The sequence below is a fragment of the Pecten maximus genome, chromosome 14 (genome assembly GCF_902652985.1).
Source record: "Pecten maximus chromosome 14, xPecMax1.1, whole genome shotgun sequence".
In the NCBI taxonomy this organism is placed as follows: Eukaryota; Metazoa; Mollusca; class Bivalvia; order Pectinida; family Pectinidae; genus Pecten; species Pecten maximus.
The window spans coordinates 7,523,710-7,543,521 of NC_047028.1; the positions used below are offsets into that span (position 1 = coordinate 7,523,710).

General features: G+C 35.8%; 1 protein-coding gene and 1 long non-coding RNA gene across 2 annotated transcripts; both read right to left on the reverse strand.

The window, feature by feature from the left end:
- Positions 1-1,124: 1,124 nt before the first annotated feature.
- LOC117342282 lies at positions 1,125-3,587 on the reverse strand. The gene is made up of 2 exons (XR_004535776.1): positions 2,917-3,587; positions 1,125-2,831 (listed from the first exon to the last, which is right to left on the reverse strand). It is a non-coding gene; the product is annotated as an uncharacterized LOC117342282 (long non-coding RNA).
- A 233-nt stretch (positions 3,588-3,820) lies between these two features.
- Positions 3,821-18,971, reverse strand: LOC117342281. Its single transcript, XM_033904375.1, has 4 exons — positions 18,911-18,971; positions 17,116-17,306; positions 8,462-8,551; positions 3,821-5,773 (listed from the first exon to the last, which is right to left on the reverse strand). The coding sequence occupies exons 2-4, from the start codon at positions 17,291-17,293 to the stop codon at positions 5,145-5,147; spliced, it is 897 nt and encodes a 298-aa protein (XP_033760266.1). The 5' UTR covers positions 17,294-17,306; positions 18,911-18,971; the 3' UTR covers positions 3,821-5,144.
- Between the last annotated feature and the right edge of the window lie 841 nt (positions 18,972-19,812).

Genomic DNA, 19,812 nt, shown 5'->3' on the forward strand with positions numbered 1-19,812 from the left:
GACAAGTCCAGACCCTTGGACAATCTTGTCCATGATTGTGTTAGTTTCTGTATATAGAACTGAAAAATAACATTTTCCAAGTTATGCTAATTACCAAGTTCCTAATATAAATGCTGGTTGCCCGACAAATCCTGGTAGAATGATTGTGATATTATTAGTGCTTCATTACAGCATATATTTAAATATACAAGTAAATGTCTTCACTGTTTCTAAGTTATGACTTCAGGGTCCAGTTGTTAAAAGGTGATTAGACTTATCATAGCTAGTATGACAGCAATTTTAAAATCCTGATAAAATCATTTCTAGTAAAACTAACTTTATCAAATTTTACGAAACTCTTTAGACTAGCACTCTTCATTCTCTTCCTACCTGCTTATTTTTAAAAATACACACTCAGATTTTGAAGTAAAGGAGATATGAGATTTTCAATAATCAAGTGATTAAGCTAATCACCTTTTGAACAACCTGAATCCAGGACAAATTGTCTATGGTTGGGTTAAAGATTACGTCCCAAGTATAACTCCAGAACCCACGTAACCTTGGAAGATAAATCAAGGGTCATTGATAGGAGTAAACAATACATTATTTATCGCTCTATTTCAGGTATCTACTGGGTAAATGTTAAAACAAGAGGTCCATGGGGCCTGTATCGCTCACCTGGTTGGATTAGACCAAATGTCAAAAATAATGTTCATGTTTAATGTGTTTTATTTGTCAATCTCAAACAATGCTATATATGGTTATGGTGTGGAGATCCCAACTGCATTAAAGAAATAACAAAGTCCAGACTCTCTCTAAGGATCTGAAATACCTCAAGAATTGTTTTTAGAACATCCATTCATAACGTTATGACTAGTAGTGATTTAAAGGAATTTCCTCAATTTCCCCTATTGGGCCCTGCCCCTCAGGCCCCTTTGGGGTCAGAGTCACCATTTATGCAAAATCTGATCCCCTTCCCCTAAGGATGAGTCTGACCAAATTTGGTCAAAATCCAATAAGAACTTTTTGACTAGTAGCGATTTGAAGCAAATGTTGACGGACGACGGACGACGGACGCCACGCCATGGCATAAGCTCACCAGACCTTCGGTCCAGGTGAGCTAAAAAAAAGACCAAAAGCAGCCATTGATGTTTTGTTCTTTATTTGTCTTATTTCATTTTTCCTTCCAAATACTTGCACCATAACCATAGGGGGCTAGGAAATGTAAGTAGTAGAGATATTATAGGACAACTTCCATTTAAATAGATGCAAATATTTTGAGTTTCACAATTACAAATGTACAAGTAGAAGATGAGTAAATTGACAAAAATTAATTTGTTACTAAATTAAATCATGGTTAAACAAGGCAACACATTTGTAGTGGTGAACTATTTGGTCCTTTTCCCTGCATGGACACACTAAGAACCTGACCAAAGCCTGTTGTAATCAATTATCACTTTTGCTTCTACCAACAAATTTAAGCTGCATTTCTGTAGCACCAACTTGAACAGAGACTTTTAAGTATTAGACTTTGGAGTCATTTAATATAACTAAATCATTTGAATAAAAATAACAGCATACCAATGTCCTATAGTAAGCATCTGGTGTTCTCATGCTTGATTAAAAATGTATTTTAACACGGTTGACACCTGTAACATTGAGTATGGGTCAAGGTCATATAAAATCACAAGCTTGGTAGGGTGTCATCATAGGAACCTTCCAGCCAAAAATCTTGATTTAGGCCTTTTGGTCAATCAGAAGATTTGTTTTGAGATGTTTGCTGTGTTGCCAACTCATGATTTCTCCGGGTTGACTGGTTATTTTAGACCACACAAGAGTAGTACAATTGATGTATAAGATTTTCAAATTTTATGCGTTATCTTGAATAAGTGTAACATGTAAATTGTCAAAAATAATCCCACCAAATATACAGTCAATTATAGAGAACTCTACCATTACCACGAGATAGAGAAATACAAAAAGAAACTCCCATTGAATATAGATAGCCTTAGCCTCAACTAATAGCCTATCCTTATATACATAGCCATAGCATAAGTTTATAGATCTGCTAATGTTAAGCCATATTGTATATATACAAGGTGTAAAGACTGGGATCTCAATTGTGTCCCCAGGACTTGTCACCATATATAATTCTTCATAATTACAGATTCATGCCTTGTCATTACACTTACTAATACAAAAGTTGATCAACAAAGCATTCTGGGGGGAATGATAAAAGTATGGTACATTTGAAAAAAAAAAAATTAGAAATATTAATTATTCTATGATATAAAAATACCAGTAGCAAAATGATCACTAGTGTACAATATACAAACTTCAATATCACTGTGATAATCATTCTCTGTGTTTTGTAAAATACAGGTAAATCTGATTCTGTTATCTGAATAAACTGTTTATATTTTGTGTGATGTAAATAAAATCAACCATTCATTACATAAACATAGTGCATAAATCATAATTTATATAACCATACAAAATAGCCTCTGTCACATGGTACCGAAATGTACCACACAAATTATCAACCATTTATAATCATTGCACAAAATAGGCTCTGTCCTTAAGTACCAAATGTACTGCAGACAAATTATCAACCGTTTATAATCATCACACAAAATAGGCTCTGTCCTGACATACCAAAATGTACCACACACAAATTATCAACCTTTTATAATCATCATACAAAATAGCCTCTGTCATATGTAGTACCAAAATGTACTGTGTACAAATTATCAACCATTTACAGTCATCACACACCTCTGTCCTGCAGTGCCAAAATATACCACACACAAATTAAACTATCAACCTTTTATAATCATCGTACAAAATAGTCTCTGTCCTGTAGTAACAAATGTACTGTACACAAATTATCAACCTTTCTTCATCATCACACAAAAAGTCTCTTTCTCAAGCTTGTACCTGGCCGGTAGTACTAAAATGTACTGCGCAAAAATTATCAACCTTTTTTAATCATCACACAAAATAGCCTCTGTCCTGTAGTACCAAAATGTACTGCACACAAATTATCAACAATTTAATAATAATATAGGTCAAACTATCACTTCAAATAACTTATAAATTGAATGTGACAAGTAGCTGGCATTAATAAGAAAGCAATATTAATACAAAAAACCTTGACTTACATTTTTACCAGTGAAATATAGAAAATTATATACATCCTATAAAAGTGATATTTTTCACCTGTGAAAAATATCACTTTTTCTGATTTGACCAACCAAAACACTGCTTACAAATGACAACGGATGAAATTAAATGATGACCCAGTTATTTTTTGCTATAAAAAAAATAATAGAATATCTAAAATGATCTTCAGTAGATCTAATACCAGATATATTTTACTTGTGTGGCTGATATTTTAATATTTTTCACTCGTGCTGTGCACTCGTGGAAAATATCAAAACATTAGCCCAATTCATGAAATATATTTGGTATGACTGAAGACATTGTTAGATATTTCTCTTTATATCTTGCCACTTTTAGAAATTAAAAATGTTTACTTCAGTAATTTACTTAATTTACATTTACTAAATACATTTATTGTATTGTATATTGTATATTCTGGTTCATTATCAAACTGATTATCAAAACAATATTTTATACAAAATGAAATATATACCAGTATTCTTGTCTATGTTATTAAAATTATATATGCACACTACAATATTATTATCAATATAGAGATGATGTTTCGTCTCGCTGCGATAACGTATATGTAGCCCTGGATGATGGACGGACAATTTCTGACAGATATTCATAGTGTAGGCAGGATATGAATATTCGTTCTAGTTTTTGCATGTTTTTGAGTTTATTTTAGAATGATTTAATCAATGTTCTCTTACCATGTTGTACTCAGAACATTCAATAGTTACATTTACATTCCAGGGATTCTTTTGAAATAATTTGTGTGTAATTCATCAAATTATGATTTTTTTTGTAAGTATTTTTGAGCAGCTTCCTGAAAATCATAATCAGTTAAATGTGATATTCTTGAGGCGACATACAAAGGAATGTTCTAACGTGTCACAGGTCAACAGGGTTCCAACATCACATATCATTGCGCGCTATGTCATCCAGAATATATCTATCCAGTGAATGCCATCAAAATCAACATAGATTTTAATGAGAGACTACACTACGAAATCATCAAAAATGTAATGATGGTTTGTTCAAAGTCCTTTGTATAGTTTTTCATTATATGATACTCTCCAGACGAGGAAGGTACTGGATCGTGACCCTTGGTAAGCGAACATTATATGGATTATCTATCCTGATTTAACACATTCTCTTATAAAGAACTGATCAGAATTCTTTGTGAAGTTTATCTGTATACAGGGTTACACTGGATGTATGAGGAATCTTCATATTGCACTGTTCACACAAAAAATATCCTGTTAATAACTTTAAGAAACATCCTGCTTAATATTTTCAAATGAACAACGAATGATTGAAGAACATATTACACAAAGTTCCACAGAGGTAATAATTACAGCATCTGGCTAAAAAGTATTTCAACCATATTATACTATATATATGGCACTGTGCAACTTTGCTCTGTAATGGTTACTAATAGAAGCTTGAGATTTTCAAATCCTTCATGAGAGTAGCTTGGAAAAAATGAAAGGTAACATACAGTGATTTTACCGAGCTTCCAGTTAACCCAATGGAAATAAAAAATGGCATATTTAAAACTCAACAAACTGAGATTCGATAATTTATATGATCTCATTGTTGTGAAAATCAAGGTTTTTGATTGGTGGTTATTTGACTTCTGCCTTTGTTAAAAGTCAAGGGTCAACTGGAAGCTCTACCAGGTAAACAATATGGAAACCTGAATTGAAAGTACCTAGCTTTCAGATCAATGAAATAAATTGTGAATCCTATACTACAGGTAACATATCTTAGCAAGGTGCAAATTATAGCTAATTTAGCGACTTGTTTTGAAACACAAAAAATATGAATTGCTAAATATACATTTGCTAAAATAAAACATACTGGAAAAAAATGAGTAATCTTACATTCACTATAATAACCTGATATACAGTATACACGTACTTTAATACAGTATACATGTACATATATACTGAGTAGATGGCTAAACTATACAAGAGATGTTTCGCAAATAAAATTTACATCAGTCGTCCTATAAGTGTACCAAATGAAATGAATACAACACACATTAACAATTCCTCTTTATAACAGATCTCAGAAAGCTTCATTTCTTTTGATTTGGCGTACTTATAGAGTAGATATAACGGAATAAAAACATGTAACAGGTCAGGAATCATGAGTCCAATATTTCTGGCGTTCTGGAAATGAGAACCTCTGCGGTAAATAACATGTTGTATAAACTGGTCAGAGCCTTCCACTGATATGTGCATCAGGTTGATACTAACAATTGCAAGTATCTTCCAGGAGATGATTTCATTACGACTATCACACAGATTTAACACAAGACATGTAGCGATGACTTCGGTGATGGTGAACAACATGTGATGTCTGTAGTAGTCGTAGAAATCCTCATTGTAGTAACTGAAGTATGACCACCAGGAGTAATAGTGGGGATACAGGTTCACAACATACAGTACAAACATGGAACGTCGCAGATTACCTCGACGAATCAATGGAATAAGGTATTTTACACTCTCGTATGCCAGGAGTATGAAGATCACGGTGAACAGCCAGATACGCATCGTTTGCCAGGTGGCATTGAAGTAGACATGTTTGTATGTTGTTGCCCCAGGGTCTTCATATTGCCCTACAAAAAAAGACATTAATTAACGAATAAACTTTGACTGAGATGTCAACACAACAATACTAACAAGATACTGTCGCTGTACTCTCTTTGACAGACAGGATAGCTACAGTTACCCAGAAAATGAATGCACTCTTCATGATCACTTCTGTTACTGAAGTATGAAATGTGATTTAATAGTGAAGTAGAGAAACTCTACCAACATGATGTATAACGGTTTATTCACTTTCAATTGGTACACAAATATGGATGATACAAAACTTGTAATTTTGGTCCTACCTCTAAAATTACAATGACCACATACCTGGTAGTCATAATAAGCTGTACAGATAACAGGTATATATGGTGATATAACTCCCTATAGTCTTTATCAACAGGTATGGTCATTTAATGATCTAACCTTTAAGTTTGGCCTCATCCCTCTAAAATTACAAGTGACTATATGTGCACAATTACAATTATCATCAACAGGTATACAGTGTTTATGGTGTTGTAACCCCCTATCATCTTCTCTTTAGGGGACAATTATAATTTAATTGTTTTCCATTACAGATATATTGAATGTTAATCGATATATCTAAGATGACACTAGAACACAAGAGAACCCTGAGGGAGATTAGCCTTTAGATAATCAGGCTTATCCTCAGTAATAAGTATATCATTATTATCATTAACACTGGCAGGTCAGCAAAGGCCCCATTATGTGGCTATATATCCACTATAATCATCAAGAAGCCATTTTCCCATATTTCCTAGGTTGACATTTGATATTTGGACTTTTAAAACAATTTCAAGAAAGCAAAGTAAATACAGTGGACCCGCGATAATCCGGACGCCGATAGTCCGGAAAACTCGCAGTCCGTACGGAATAGCACGGGAACGGATTTCCGTAACGTTGTACATACCGGGTCTTTTATTTCAGGTTTTTAACTTACGTAAAAATCATTGAAAAAACATGGACTGATGGTAAGTTGTACATACCGGGTCTTTTATTTCAGGTTTTTAACTTACGTAAAAATCATATAAAAAAGCATGGACTAATGGTAAGTTGTACATAGTGGGTCTTTCATTTCACGTTTCTGATTTACGTAACAAACGTACATTGTACAGAGCAGTTCGTTTATTTCAGGTTTTTAACTTACAGTAAAAAAAAACCACAAAAACACAGACTGTTGGTAAGTTGTAAAAACCGGGTCTTTCATTTCAGGTTCATAATTTACGTAAAAAAACGTACATTGTACATAGTGGGTCTTTCATTTCAGGTATTTAACGTATGTAATTTCTACTCGTTTGTGAACCTCTGGGACGTAACCCATATGTGTTGTTTGTAGGTCACATATGCCCGCTATAAATAAAACAACTTTCACTTCACATGTTCTTTTAAAAACATTGTTTATTTTTTAGTTTCTACAAAATAAAAGAAAACAAGAATCATATCAAGAACATAAGTATATTCATTTTTTAAAAAGACTGACAATTAGACGTATTTATGAAACGTCATTAAAACGTCCCGTATTGTATAGAGTCAAGGGAGATAACTCTTACACAACAATTTTTTTTTGACCTGGTAGACGAAATTCGGTAGTCCGGAAAACTCGTAATCCGGACGGTTTGGGCTGGGAACGAAGGTGTTCGGATTATCGAGGGTCCACTGTATATATATATATTTATATAAAATTGATAACTGACAGTCTTCTTTTTTCAGTTATCAGGTTTATTTTACTTGCATCTCCTCAACTTCAACATTTTCTCTCTCTATATACAAATGTATATATATTGTTGGTTAGGTCATACTTACATGTATGTTCTTCCATGGTATTGTATTGTTTTGTTTTACGACCCAACGATAATTTGAGTAATTTAGCATGAAAAAGCATATTGATATTTTGTAACAAAGCAACGATCAATCATGTCAGCTTTCATGTCATCGCTTCATCATTTCCTGACGTATTATACATGTACTATGATGTGACAATTGTTTCCTTCCAACTCCATATTTGCTTGGCAGGCTGTATTGGAAATTTATGGAGGTTTAATTTCTCCTTTTCAAACCTTACATTTGTAAATACTCTGCATTCTGGGAATGGGATGCCAGTTGATAGTACGTTTAACCATACAAAACCAAAACCTTCCATCCTAACAACCAGGGTAATTGTCAGAGATCCACTTTATCCTCAATCTCTGGACCCAAATTACCTTGACTTTTGACCCAGTGACCTTGAACTTTGATAAATGGACTTTATATTCATTTCCAACCAACTTTACTTCATAACGCAAATCAAAATGTTTATCAGTACAAAATACAAAATTTGATCTTGATATTAAACCTTTGGACCCAGTGAGCTTGACCTTTGACCTGGAGCTTTGACCAAGACCTTTGATCAGTTGACTTATTTCGACCAACTTTGGTTCATAATGTCATAACAAAATGTTTATTAGTTTGGGATTCTGGACTGCGAGATATATCTGGAAACGAAAGTGCCGACAGAGAGATTGACTGACACAGTGATCGCAATAGATTTATAAGTATGCAACAAGCATTTGGAAACCATTGAATATATTACATTCTGAGAATGCTTTAATCCCTCTTGCAGAGTTTCCCCCTCCCCTTATACATGCATGTAAAATTATTTGAAAACATACAATGAGAACTTTGCAGATATTTATAACACGACTGCATGCTAAACTTACCTCTGAATACAGTATCAAAACAGGAACATGTACACTTGTTCTTGTCCACCTTGGGTTTTCCAGGCACCCAAATTTTCAGATGGATTATACCTGAAAAACATCACATGCCAATTTATTACATTACTGATAATCAAACCATCACAAGAGGATATAGAACTTCAGTATAAAGAGGATAGAACTTCAGTATAAAGAGGATAGAACTTCAGTATAAAGCATGTTATACTCCACATATGTGTGGCATGGATAGAGCAGTCAACACCCTTTGACCTGTTTCAAACTCGACTTAAAACTAAGTACAGAAAGGGTATTGAGAATGATCTACCATATCCAGCTTGACCATCGAAATCTCTGTAAATACATCTCTTACAAGGCAAACAAATGGCCATTACTCTGTAAAAACTGGTAATTCAATAACAATAATAATATAACTGGACGCAGGCAATCTAAGCCTACATGTATAAACTATATACTCAGATCGAAGCTACAATGAGTTTTCCCCGAAATATGGTATAATAAATGTGATGTCCTACCATTCACTAACTGTAATGAATAGATAGGTGTTCATACTGACATGATAGACTGCTGCTATTTATGAAAAACTCTACCTGTCCAAATTTTCTATAATCAACCACATATTGATATCATTCTGATGAACTGATTTACATTCTGACACTAAGCCCATACCACCACAAGTTCAAATCAGATCAATAATTGGAGACATGATCAACACCACAACAGTGACAAACAATGTGTTATCAGTGGCCTTCATTAATCCAGGATCAGAGTGGAAACCACTAAATAATACAATATTTATCAATTTTCTTTTGGAAAATGGTATGATTTCGAAAAAAAATATGTAAATGTAGATTTTGGCTTTAAAATTTGAGCATCAATAATCAGCCCTATGATATTAATTGCAAGAAGTTGGCAAGAACGATAAGTAACATACAGCAAGCAAAGGGCCATTACTCTATATATGTAGGGTAAGGAGATGAATTTTACCATATACCATAAAGAAACATATTAGCATTTGTAGCCGATATACTTAAAAAAGAGGCCCAGAGGGCCTGTATCGCTCAACTGGTTTTTTGAGCAAACATCAAAATAATGTTTATGTTCCATTTGCTAATAGTTTTATTTGTTGATGTATGGTTATGTTATGGGGATCTCAACTGCTTCAAAGATATAACCCAGAAACGAGGTCAAGATTCAACATATTTCTATTTAAAGAAACTATAAGTCCCTTGGGGTGGAGAAAGACCCCTGGGCTTACTTTTTACATCAGGATTGTGTTCATGGTTAATGAGCTGGGATCTGAATGGTTTCAAAGATAAAACAAAAGAAATAAGTGTTCAGGGGTGGGAGTGGAGGGGGGGGGGGGGGGGGGGGGGGGGGGGGGGGGGGGGGGTCAGTCCCATTATTTGTATAAAGAATCCTAGCCTCCTGGGGATGTTATATAATTACCACTGAAGTATCAATGTCATACATTGCTAAGTTCCAGAGAAGAAGTCATTAATATCAATATTGCCATATGGACCCTTTTGGCCCCGCCCCTTAGGCCCCACGAGGGTCAGGCTGTCATCCCCACCATCTGTACAATTTTGAATCCCTACCCCATAAGGATGCTATTGCTACCAATCAAATAGGAGCGATGTACATAACTCAGTTTCAGAGAAGTCATTTATATATCTTTAGCCAAATTGACCCCTTTTAGACCCATCCCTCAGCCCTTTGGGAGTCAGCTGGATCATTTTTAGTTTTTTGAATCCCCAACCCCTTGGGATGCTACCAGTCACATATGATTGATATCCATGCTTATATGACAGGTAGAAAAGGGACAGTTTGTTAGATCAGAAAAGTAAGAAGATAGTAATTGAAAAGATATTAAAAAGAGATTGAGCTATTAGCAGAGCAGGCCACACACAGTGGTAGGAAGTCAAAGAGAATGAAGAGTGTGGTATTGTCTGTGTGAAGGGTTGGTGGACAATGGTGTGTGGATGTAGGGCTCATTTAGACTAATCAGTTGATGGGTGTAATCTGGAACCTTCGACAGGGAAATGGTCATCAAAGACTTCAGTCCCAATAAGTAAGTCCCGCCTCCTTAGGGTATATTTAACCAATAGAATTAGTGGATTTAGTAAATGTAGAATTAGTGACAGTAGTTTGTAGATATATATGAGAGAGAAGGAAATGTGTAGAGAGAAGAAACGGAGAGCCAGAGAGAGAAAGGATAAAGTATAAGTCAAGTACAAGATGTAACCTGAATGAATAAAGGAAGTGGAACTGGAGTACACTATCGTTGAGTTCTGATTCCCGAAGAGATAGCATCACCAGAATTATGTGGTGGTGATAAATTGGTGGAGATATCCGGGTACCAGGGCGAAAACAACTATGCCCTGGTAGCATTCAAGAAAAAGAAAATGGCAGCAAAAGACAGCATAAACAATTTGGAGAAATTTGATGGGCAAAGTTGTGCCAAAATCTGGCTCTCAAAATTTGAGAAAGTGTGCAAAATTAGGAAATGGAAGGATGAGGAGAAGGCGCTACAATTTTCCCTACTCCTTAAAGGCAAGGCTGAGAAGTGGCTGTACACGCTGCAGCCAGTTGTACATGAAGACTTGCAACAACTACTGGAGAAGTTTCAAGATAGGTTCTTCCCTAGTGAGCTGGACAGGCCAACTCGAGTGAAAGAGTTTCTGAACTCGAGTCAAGGTGGAATGGACATACAAGATTATGTAGAACAAGTGGTGGCCAAGGGCAACGAATTAGAGAGGACGGACAAAGAGGTGTTTGACGTGCTCATTAATGGACTTGACCAGAAAGTAAAAGGATTTGTACTGGGTAAGGAAGCTAAGACGATAGCAGACCTAGTTAAGTTTGGATCGATGGCCCAGTCAATTGGACATTCAGACCATAGTGATGTGTCAGGAACAATTCAAAGTCTTCAACAGGAACTCGCTTTGTTAAAAGAAGAATGTGAAACCAGTAGGAAAGAACTTGGTTTGTTGAAGGACAGCAGAGTGAATAGTGTTAGGCCAGATGACAGGAGAAATGGACAAGGAACAAAATATCCATGTGACCACTGTGGTAAGTACCAGCATGATGCACGCAAATGTTGGTTCCGAGATGCAGTGTGTTACCACTGTGGCAAAAAGGGTCATATTAAGGCTATCTGTAGATCTTTGAAAATGAAAAAGTCCAAGGAAAAGCAAAATCATAGTGAATAGGGGTACGCGCCTGTCTTTAAGGACGGGCACAATCATGGAAAGCTTTTTGACAGCAAGGAAAGTAGTAAAATAACTCAAGGGAACAGTAAGAAAGTAAGTTTAGATGTAAAAGATTATCAGATACATGCGAGACTAGGAAATAAGACATATGACATACTGGTTTTCTCTTCAACTTTTGAAGATCACTTGGTCCATTTAGTTCAGGTATTCCAGAGGTTGCGTCAGGCCAATCTCAAACTAAAACCCTCAAAATGTAATTTTGCAGTTACAGAGGTAAAGTACCTGGGTCACATTTTCACAAAGAATGGTATCAGTGTAGACCAAGAGAAAATTAAGGCAGTATCAGAATACCCCACTCCTAAGTCAGTGAATGATATCAGGGCATTCTTAGGGTTATGTAACTACTATCGCAGATTTGTTAAAGGATTTGCAGAGATTGTAGCACCTATGAATGAACTCCTGAAAAAGGATACAGCATTCCATTGGACAGAACTATGTCAACAATCATTTGACAAATTGAAACAGTGTTTGACTACTGCACCTATACTGGTGTACCCAGATTTCGATAGAGAATTTATCCTGTATGTTGATGCTTCAACAAAGGCAATAGGATACATGTTGGGCCAGCGAGATGCTGAAGGAAAAGAGAAAGCTGTGGCATATGGTGGTAGAGCTTTGAGAAAGGCAGAGAAAAACTGGGGCATAACAGATTTAGAGGGTCTAGCATTAGTAGAAGGTATTAGACATTTTCATGTGTATCTCGCTACAAAGAAATTCACTGTGCTTACTGATCATATGGCTATAAAAACGTTACAAAGTTCAAAACAGAAAGCAGGTAGGATTGCAAGGTGGGCAGTCCTGTTACAAGGATACAACTTTGTGATTGAGCACAAAGCAGGCCGTAAACATTCCAATGCAGATGGTTTGTCTAGACGTGATTACCCTGAGAGGTCCAACCCAGACCCAAATGACCCCGTACATGAGGTCATAGTAGCCCCTATATCAAGAGAGGTTGAATACACACTACACTGGTCTGAGAGCATAGCAGGCAATGTTACTGTGTTAGGCACCAGAGGTGAAGGTCATGTTGAGTCAGAGCAGCAAAGCAGCCCTGGTAGTGACACCCCAGTGTTAGACAGGACTCCAGACAACCTTAGGGTCAATCAACTTAATGATCCTGATTTGGTTCACATCATTAGATATCTAGAAGATAGAGTTCTCCCTGATGACAGGAACTTAGCACATACAGTGGTTAGGGAGTCTAATGACTTTTTGATGGATAAGGGTGTGCTTTATCATTTGTACTACCCCAGAGGTAAGGGTCCAAAAAGTGAGAGAGTTATTAAGCAGTTGGTAATTCCCAAGTCATTGAGAAATGACATACTTCTTGCTTATCATGACTCAATAACAGCAAGTCACCAAGGCATAGAGAGAACATTCCATAGCATCAGATTAAAATACTATTGGCATAAAATGTTTAAAGACATACAGTATTACTGTAAATCTTGTGAAGTGTGTGCCAGGACAAAACGTAATGTACATCACAGAGATGCACCTTTAAAACCTCTTCCTATTGAAGATGTGTTTGGTCGGATTCATACGGACATTCTTGGTCCTTTACCAAAGACCACACAAGGTCATAGGTACATTCTTCTCATTGTAGATTCCTTCTCAAAGTGGTGTGAGGCATTTCCCCTTGTGTCATATGAGGCAGCAGAGGTAGCGAGGGTCTTGTACAATGAGTTTATCTGTAGATATGGAGCGCCTCGAGCAATTCTTACAGATAGAGGACAGAACTTTATGTCAAAATTGGTCAAGGAACTGTGCAGAATATTTCAAATTACTAAGTTGAGTACCTCTTCTTACCATCCACAAACCAACGCAACTTGTGAGCGTATGAATGACTCTATTGCTACGACACTGAGAGCATATTGTAATGAAAAACAAAACAATTGGCATGATATACTCCCAAGTATTATGCTGAGTTACAGAGCAGTACCATCTACTCAATCTTCTCAGTTCTCTCCTTATTTCCTTTTGTTTGGTCGAGAGTGTTGTTTACCTATTGATACAGCATTGATTCCAAATCCATCACTTCCCAAAACGGTACAAGACCATGTTACTAAGATTATACAAAACCAGGAAAGATTCAGGGACATTGCAAAAGAGAATATAAAGAAGGCACAGAGCAAATATAAGAACCAGTATGACAAAAAGGCAAAAGATCCAGACTTTGTGATAGGACAAAGAGTGTGGTTACACTGCAAAAAGGTACCAGTAGGACTGTACCCCAAGCTTTGTCAAAAGTGGGTAGGACCTTTCTACATTACAAATGCCTTAGAGAACCACAGATACAGACTTAGGGAATGTAAGACAAACAAAGTTGTAAAATCCCTGATACATGCTAATAGAATGAAGCTGTATATCAGTCCTGAGCTTAGACCAACAAACCCCCCTCCCCAGACACATGGTGAGGAAACCGACCAGAATCCAGAACTAATTGAGGAATTAGATGAGCAGGACAGTGTATCCCAGACTACAAAGAATGACCCCAACCCAGAACCCAGAAATGATATTGATACACCCACAGAGGAGGTGTGGTTCACAGTAGATAAGATTCTATGTTGCAAGCCTAGCAAGGGTGTCAAGTGGTACAGAGTAAAATGGGTAGAAAAGAAGGAGACTTCATGGGTTAAGGGAGAAGTGCTTCCGGAGCATTTATTAAGAGAGTACCATATAAATAGAACTCTCAAAGGTCATAGTAAGAAAAAGGGTAGGACGTGCAAGTAGCGAAAAAAAAAAAAAAAAAAAAAAAATCAGTTCCCTTCCAGATCTTTGTAAATATGGTGTTGTAGTTAAAAATTGATTGGGATAAGTTTACAAGCAATATATGTAGGAATAGTACACATTGTGTATTAATTAGAGCTTCTTATTAGACTTCGGTCCTTTTCTTTACTGAGTTGGATTTGTGAGCTAACTTTTTAGTAGATGTTTTTATGTTTCTAAGTCAAAATAAGTAGAAATTCATATTGCTGCAGCACTATTTGGAACTTTGGAAGTATTCGTTTTTTTTTTACTAGATGCATAGAGATTCTTCTGGGAATAAGGTTTACGAAACACAAGGTAAAGATCACGACAGTAAGAGCCCCTTGAGCAATACTTTTTAGTATTAAAAACTGTACTAGTATATACCATTTTCAGGGATTTAACCTAGAGGGTTAAGAATTATTAACAGATAATGAAATGATAAATAGGTTATCATTCAAGACATGTTAAAGAGGTAAACGATAAAGAGTCTATAGACAAAAACTGAAAAAGGGGAATTTACTACAGTTATTGTTTCATGGGCAGTTGAAGTCTTGGGTTGAGTATTTAAGGATGGTAGGATATATAAGAACTACTTAAATAGAAGCTAACCAGTTGGATGTGTATAATTGACACAGACTGGCTTGTAATCCATTTTTCATTAGGTGATAATCAAGAGCCTCAATAATCAGAGGACGTCAGGTGAAATGACTGACAAAATATTTTGATTTATCAATGAAAGCCTATTTTGCTTAATGTTTTACATGGAACCTACATTTGTATGTGCAGTGTGTTGGTATTTACAATGAAATAATTTTTGTCAAAGAACAAAAATGTGGACAGTATTTTTTTTTTATATGTAAATGTTATTTGATATGAGTTAATGTTGTTATAATGGATTGGACATCAATATGGACATGAAAAAAAAAAGTGATGGCATTACAATTCAAATCGGACAATCACAATATCCAGGAGATGAAAAAAAAAAAAACAAAAAAAAAAACAAAAAAAAAAACAAAAAAAAAACATTGACAATTTATTTTACATGAACAATGTATTTGTACAAAATATGAAATGGTAGTTACTGTACGTATAATTTGTTTTTGCTTAATAATGTAGTTGCATACAAATATCATGAAGGTTAGTATATGATATTTATCTTTTGATTCAGGTTATGAATTTATTAATGTCATTCATATTAGGAACGTTATTAATGTAAAAGTTTGTGGAACAAACTTAAGGAGGAGGAGGCATATATGACAGGTAGAAAAGGGACAGTTTGTTAGATCAGAAAAGTAAGAAGATAGTAATTGAAAAGATATTAAAAAGAGATTGAGCTATTAGCAGAGCAGGCCACACACAGTGGTAGGAAGTCAAAGAGAATGAAGAGTGTGGTATTGTCTGTGTGAAGGGTTGGTGGACAATGGTGTGTGGATGTAGGGCTCATTTAGACTAATCAGTTGATGGGTGTAATCTGGAACCTTCGACAGGGAAATGGTCATCAAAGACTTCAGTCCCAATAAGTAAGTCCCGCCTCCTTAGGGTATATTTAACCAATAGAATTAGTGGATTTAGTAAATGTAGAATTAGTGACAGTAGTTTGTAGATATATATGAGAGAGAAGGAAATGTGTAGAGAGAAGAAACGGAGAGCCAGAGAGAGAAAGGATAAAGTATAAGTCAAGTACAAGATGTAACCTGAATGAATAAAGGAAGTGGAACTGGAGTACACTATCGTTGAGTTCTGATTCCCGAAGAGATAGCATCACCAGAATTATGTGGTGGTGATACTTACTTCCAGACAATTAATTGTTTAAAGCAATTTAGCCAAATTGGCCCTCCGCCCCTCATGATCAGTCCCCAAGGGGGTTAGCTCCACCATTTGTATAATTTTGAATCCCTACCCCATAAGAATGCTACCAGTCAAATATGAGCATTATCCATTGCTTAGTTTCAGAGAAGAGGCCGTCTGTATCAATTAAGCCAAATTGACCCTGCCCCTCAGGCCCCTGGGGGTATCAGCCCCACCATATATATGTACAATTTTGAATCCCCATCCCATAACGGCACTATGAGAGTAGCAGTCCTTTATATCAATTAAGCCAAATTGACCCTTTTTGGCTCTGCCCCTCAGCTCCCATGGGGGTCAGCCCCACCATATTTACAATTTTAATCCCCAACCCATAAGGATGCTTCCAGACAAATTTTGTTCAATTCCGATCAGCAGTTATATGAAGAAAAAGTCAATTGTTGACGGAAGGGCGGCACGGTATGGCATAACCTCACACATTGGCCCTTTGGACCACGTGAGCTAACAATATATGGGATAAACTCAAGACAAAAATGTGACATGCAGACTGACTCTAGTCCCTCTAGGTGTACCAGGGAGTTAAAAAAACATCTATTAACTTTTACGACAAATCTGTTAAGATGTTTACACGGTTTGTTGTACTGTCAAATTACATACATGCTCAATAGTTATACCTCATGAAGAAAACAACTGAACTGTTTAATTTACTGTCAAAAAGTATACAACTGAATGAAAGGGTCAGGTCTGATGTTGGAGATAACATTAATGTTGAAAACCTCCACAATTTCAAACTTGTTTTTAAACAATGTATACCTATGTGGATATAAGGAAGGAGAGTGATAAAGATGACACCACTAAGGAAGGCCATGACTTTGTCCTTGTAGCTGGTGACAGACGAGGAACTGGAGTTGTGGAGCGAGGTCATCTGTTTTTCCATGTAGTTTTGCATCATGTTACCGCCAGGGGCTGACCGAGATTTGTTGAAAAACATTTTGTGCGTAGCTCTGAAGAAAAGAATAACCATTATGAATAGGTGCATATGGCGCATAGAAATGGTTTCAAAATTATCTATTGATATCATGTCTTGTTTCCAAATTTGATAATGCTACTTTGCACCACTTAACACATAGTCACCAGTGATCAATCCACAATATATTTTAATGAGTCCTTTTCAACTTTAACAGTACTACTAAAAGCAATGAGTCAGACAATGTTTAGTTTTTAAGTATGCTTAATGTCCTATTAACACCCAGGGTCATTTAAGGACATGTCAGGTTTTTTTGGAGGTGGAGGAAAGCCTGAATACCTGGAGAAAAACCATCGGTCTACAGTCAGTACCTGGCAAATGCCCCATGTGGGTTTCAAACTCTTGACCCAGAAGTGGAGGACTAGTGATAAAGTGTCAGGACACCTTAACCACTCAGCCCCTCCAGAAATTCTGAAAGTCGCATCACTATTCTATGAGTACAGAACTCCCTTGTAGATTTATCATCGGAGCACAGTAAAATGATTGGGATTGAATTACACAGGTTGAGTAACAAGCAATAAGTGATTTACTCAAATGCAGGATAACTTGAATGAGAAATACATTTGAGAAATACATTAAATTCTTTTAGGAATTTGCAGCAAAAAAGGACATCATCTTTTTGACATGGCATAATAACAAATGTGACTGTATCTGCACAAGAACCCTTCATTTTTGTTATCTAAGTTTGTGCTAAAATGACCATCTATATCACAGACTTTGTTCTCCATTGGCTACAGAATACAGTCATTTGTAGCACCTGAATCTGTATACATGTAGTAAACGTTGTTTATCCTAATACTGGTAACCGTTTTACAATGGATTAGAGAGTGCTGGACCATGGACTTATTGCATTTTTTTGTTAGCACACACCATTATCTAAAAATATTCCTTGGAATTTGCGTTTAGAAAATATTTTTTATGGTCTAGATTTTTTTCTATCAGGTGAAAACACAATTATAGACATCGCATGGCACTTGCTATTTTTTAATGAACAACATTCAATACTTTGAAATGTTTATTCTGGTAGTTGGTATTATTAAACTCGTAAATTGATAGTCTACAAACAAAAACGTTATCTTGTTATGCATTCTAAGACTCCATATTTTAATTAATATATCATATGCAAACACAAGAGCTTATTTATGAATGCTTTTTGTGAAAAGTGAACCGATTTGGGCACTGTCAACTTATGGTTGTTTATATAATATAAATTAGTAGTTTTCATACAGTCTGCAAAACTATAATAAACGTACGTATGTACCCTGGTTCAGAGGACTTTTGTACTGTTAACTGCATACTATTATCTATAAGTAAGTTTTTGCACAAAGACGATCAATAACACATACCCAAATAATAGCCTGAGGTGGACTTTAAGTATATGTACAGTAGATATACCTGTCCCTTTGATTTATTGCTAATCACGCTAACACTAACAGCTAGCATTTCCTGTGAACCGACTTTCAGCACTTTGTATCAGGTTTTCATTCTCTTGGAAAAAACACACCCATATATAACAATAGAAATTTGGTCAGTAAACGTTTGAAATGTGTCGGTAATGCTGTTACCAACATCACCACTTACCTGTTTCCTAATTACTTGTGTCCGACCTTCACTCAAACTCACCCTCCAATTTTTGTCGTCGCAGTCAAGAAGACGCTTGTGATTTAAACGAATTCAGAAAACGCATACAAGACCACGTCTTGCGGTTAGACAATTTACAGGATCGGGCAGAAACGGACAGAATCGGGCAGGATCGGAGTTGAATCGGACCGTTTCGGCTATGCTTTTGCATTTAGTTTGATTTTAAACGAGCATATTTTAAAAATTATGGACTAATTTTAACAAAATAATATGAATTATTTCTCAAATGTAATAATTGCTATTAAAAAGGCAAAATGCCTTTCAGACGCCCTGTAGTAGGAAGACATTCAGTCGTGTAGGCCGACTGAGGTAGAAAAACTAATTGTATAGCGTCTGAAGATTTGATATGAAAGTGCTTATGCTTAACTAATCAGTGTTTCAAATTTGATAATTTTTCGGCTAATATATATGGAATGGAAAAATCAAGCTAAGGACTTATATTAATTCCTTTTCCAAAAAATCTTAATATGCATCATGTCGTGCCGCAGACCTTGTTTCTGTCATGTAATTTTCTAAATGGGATGATGCAAATAACGCATGCTTCATGATATGTGGATCATATATATTTTGTGCAAAACCCATATGCAGTAATAGACATGCAGGATGCCATAGGGACGTTTGTTTGACTTGCTATATATCTCTGTTAAGGGGCATCTAAACAGCAAATCAAGCCAAAACAGTGATATTTTACAAGGCTATACATCCCTACTAGGGTGCAATTTAATAGAAGTAACTTGATAAAATTTTTATATGTATCATGTCAAACTGTGGGCCTTGCTGTTGACATTTGATTTGTTCAGTAGTTCGTAAATTTCAACAAAACATGAGAAAAATGCATGTTT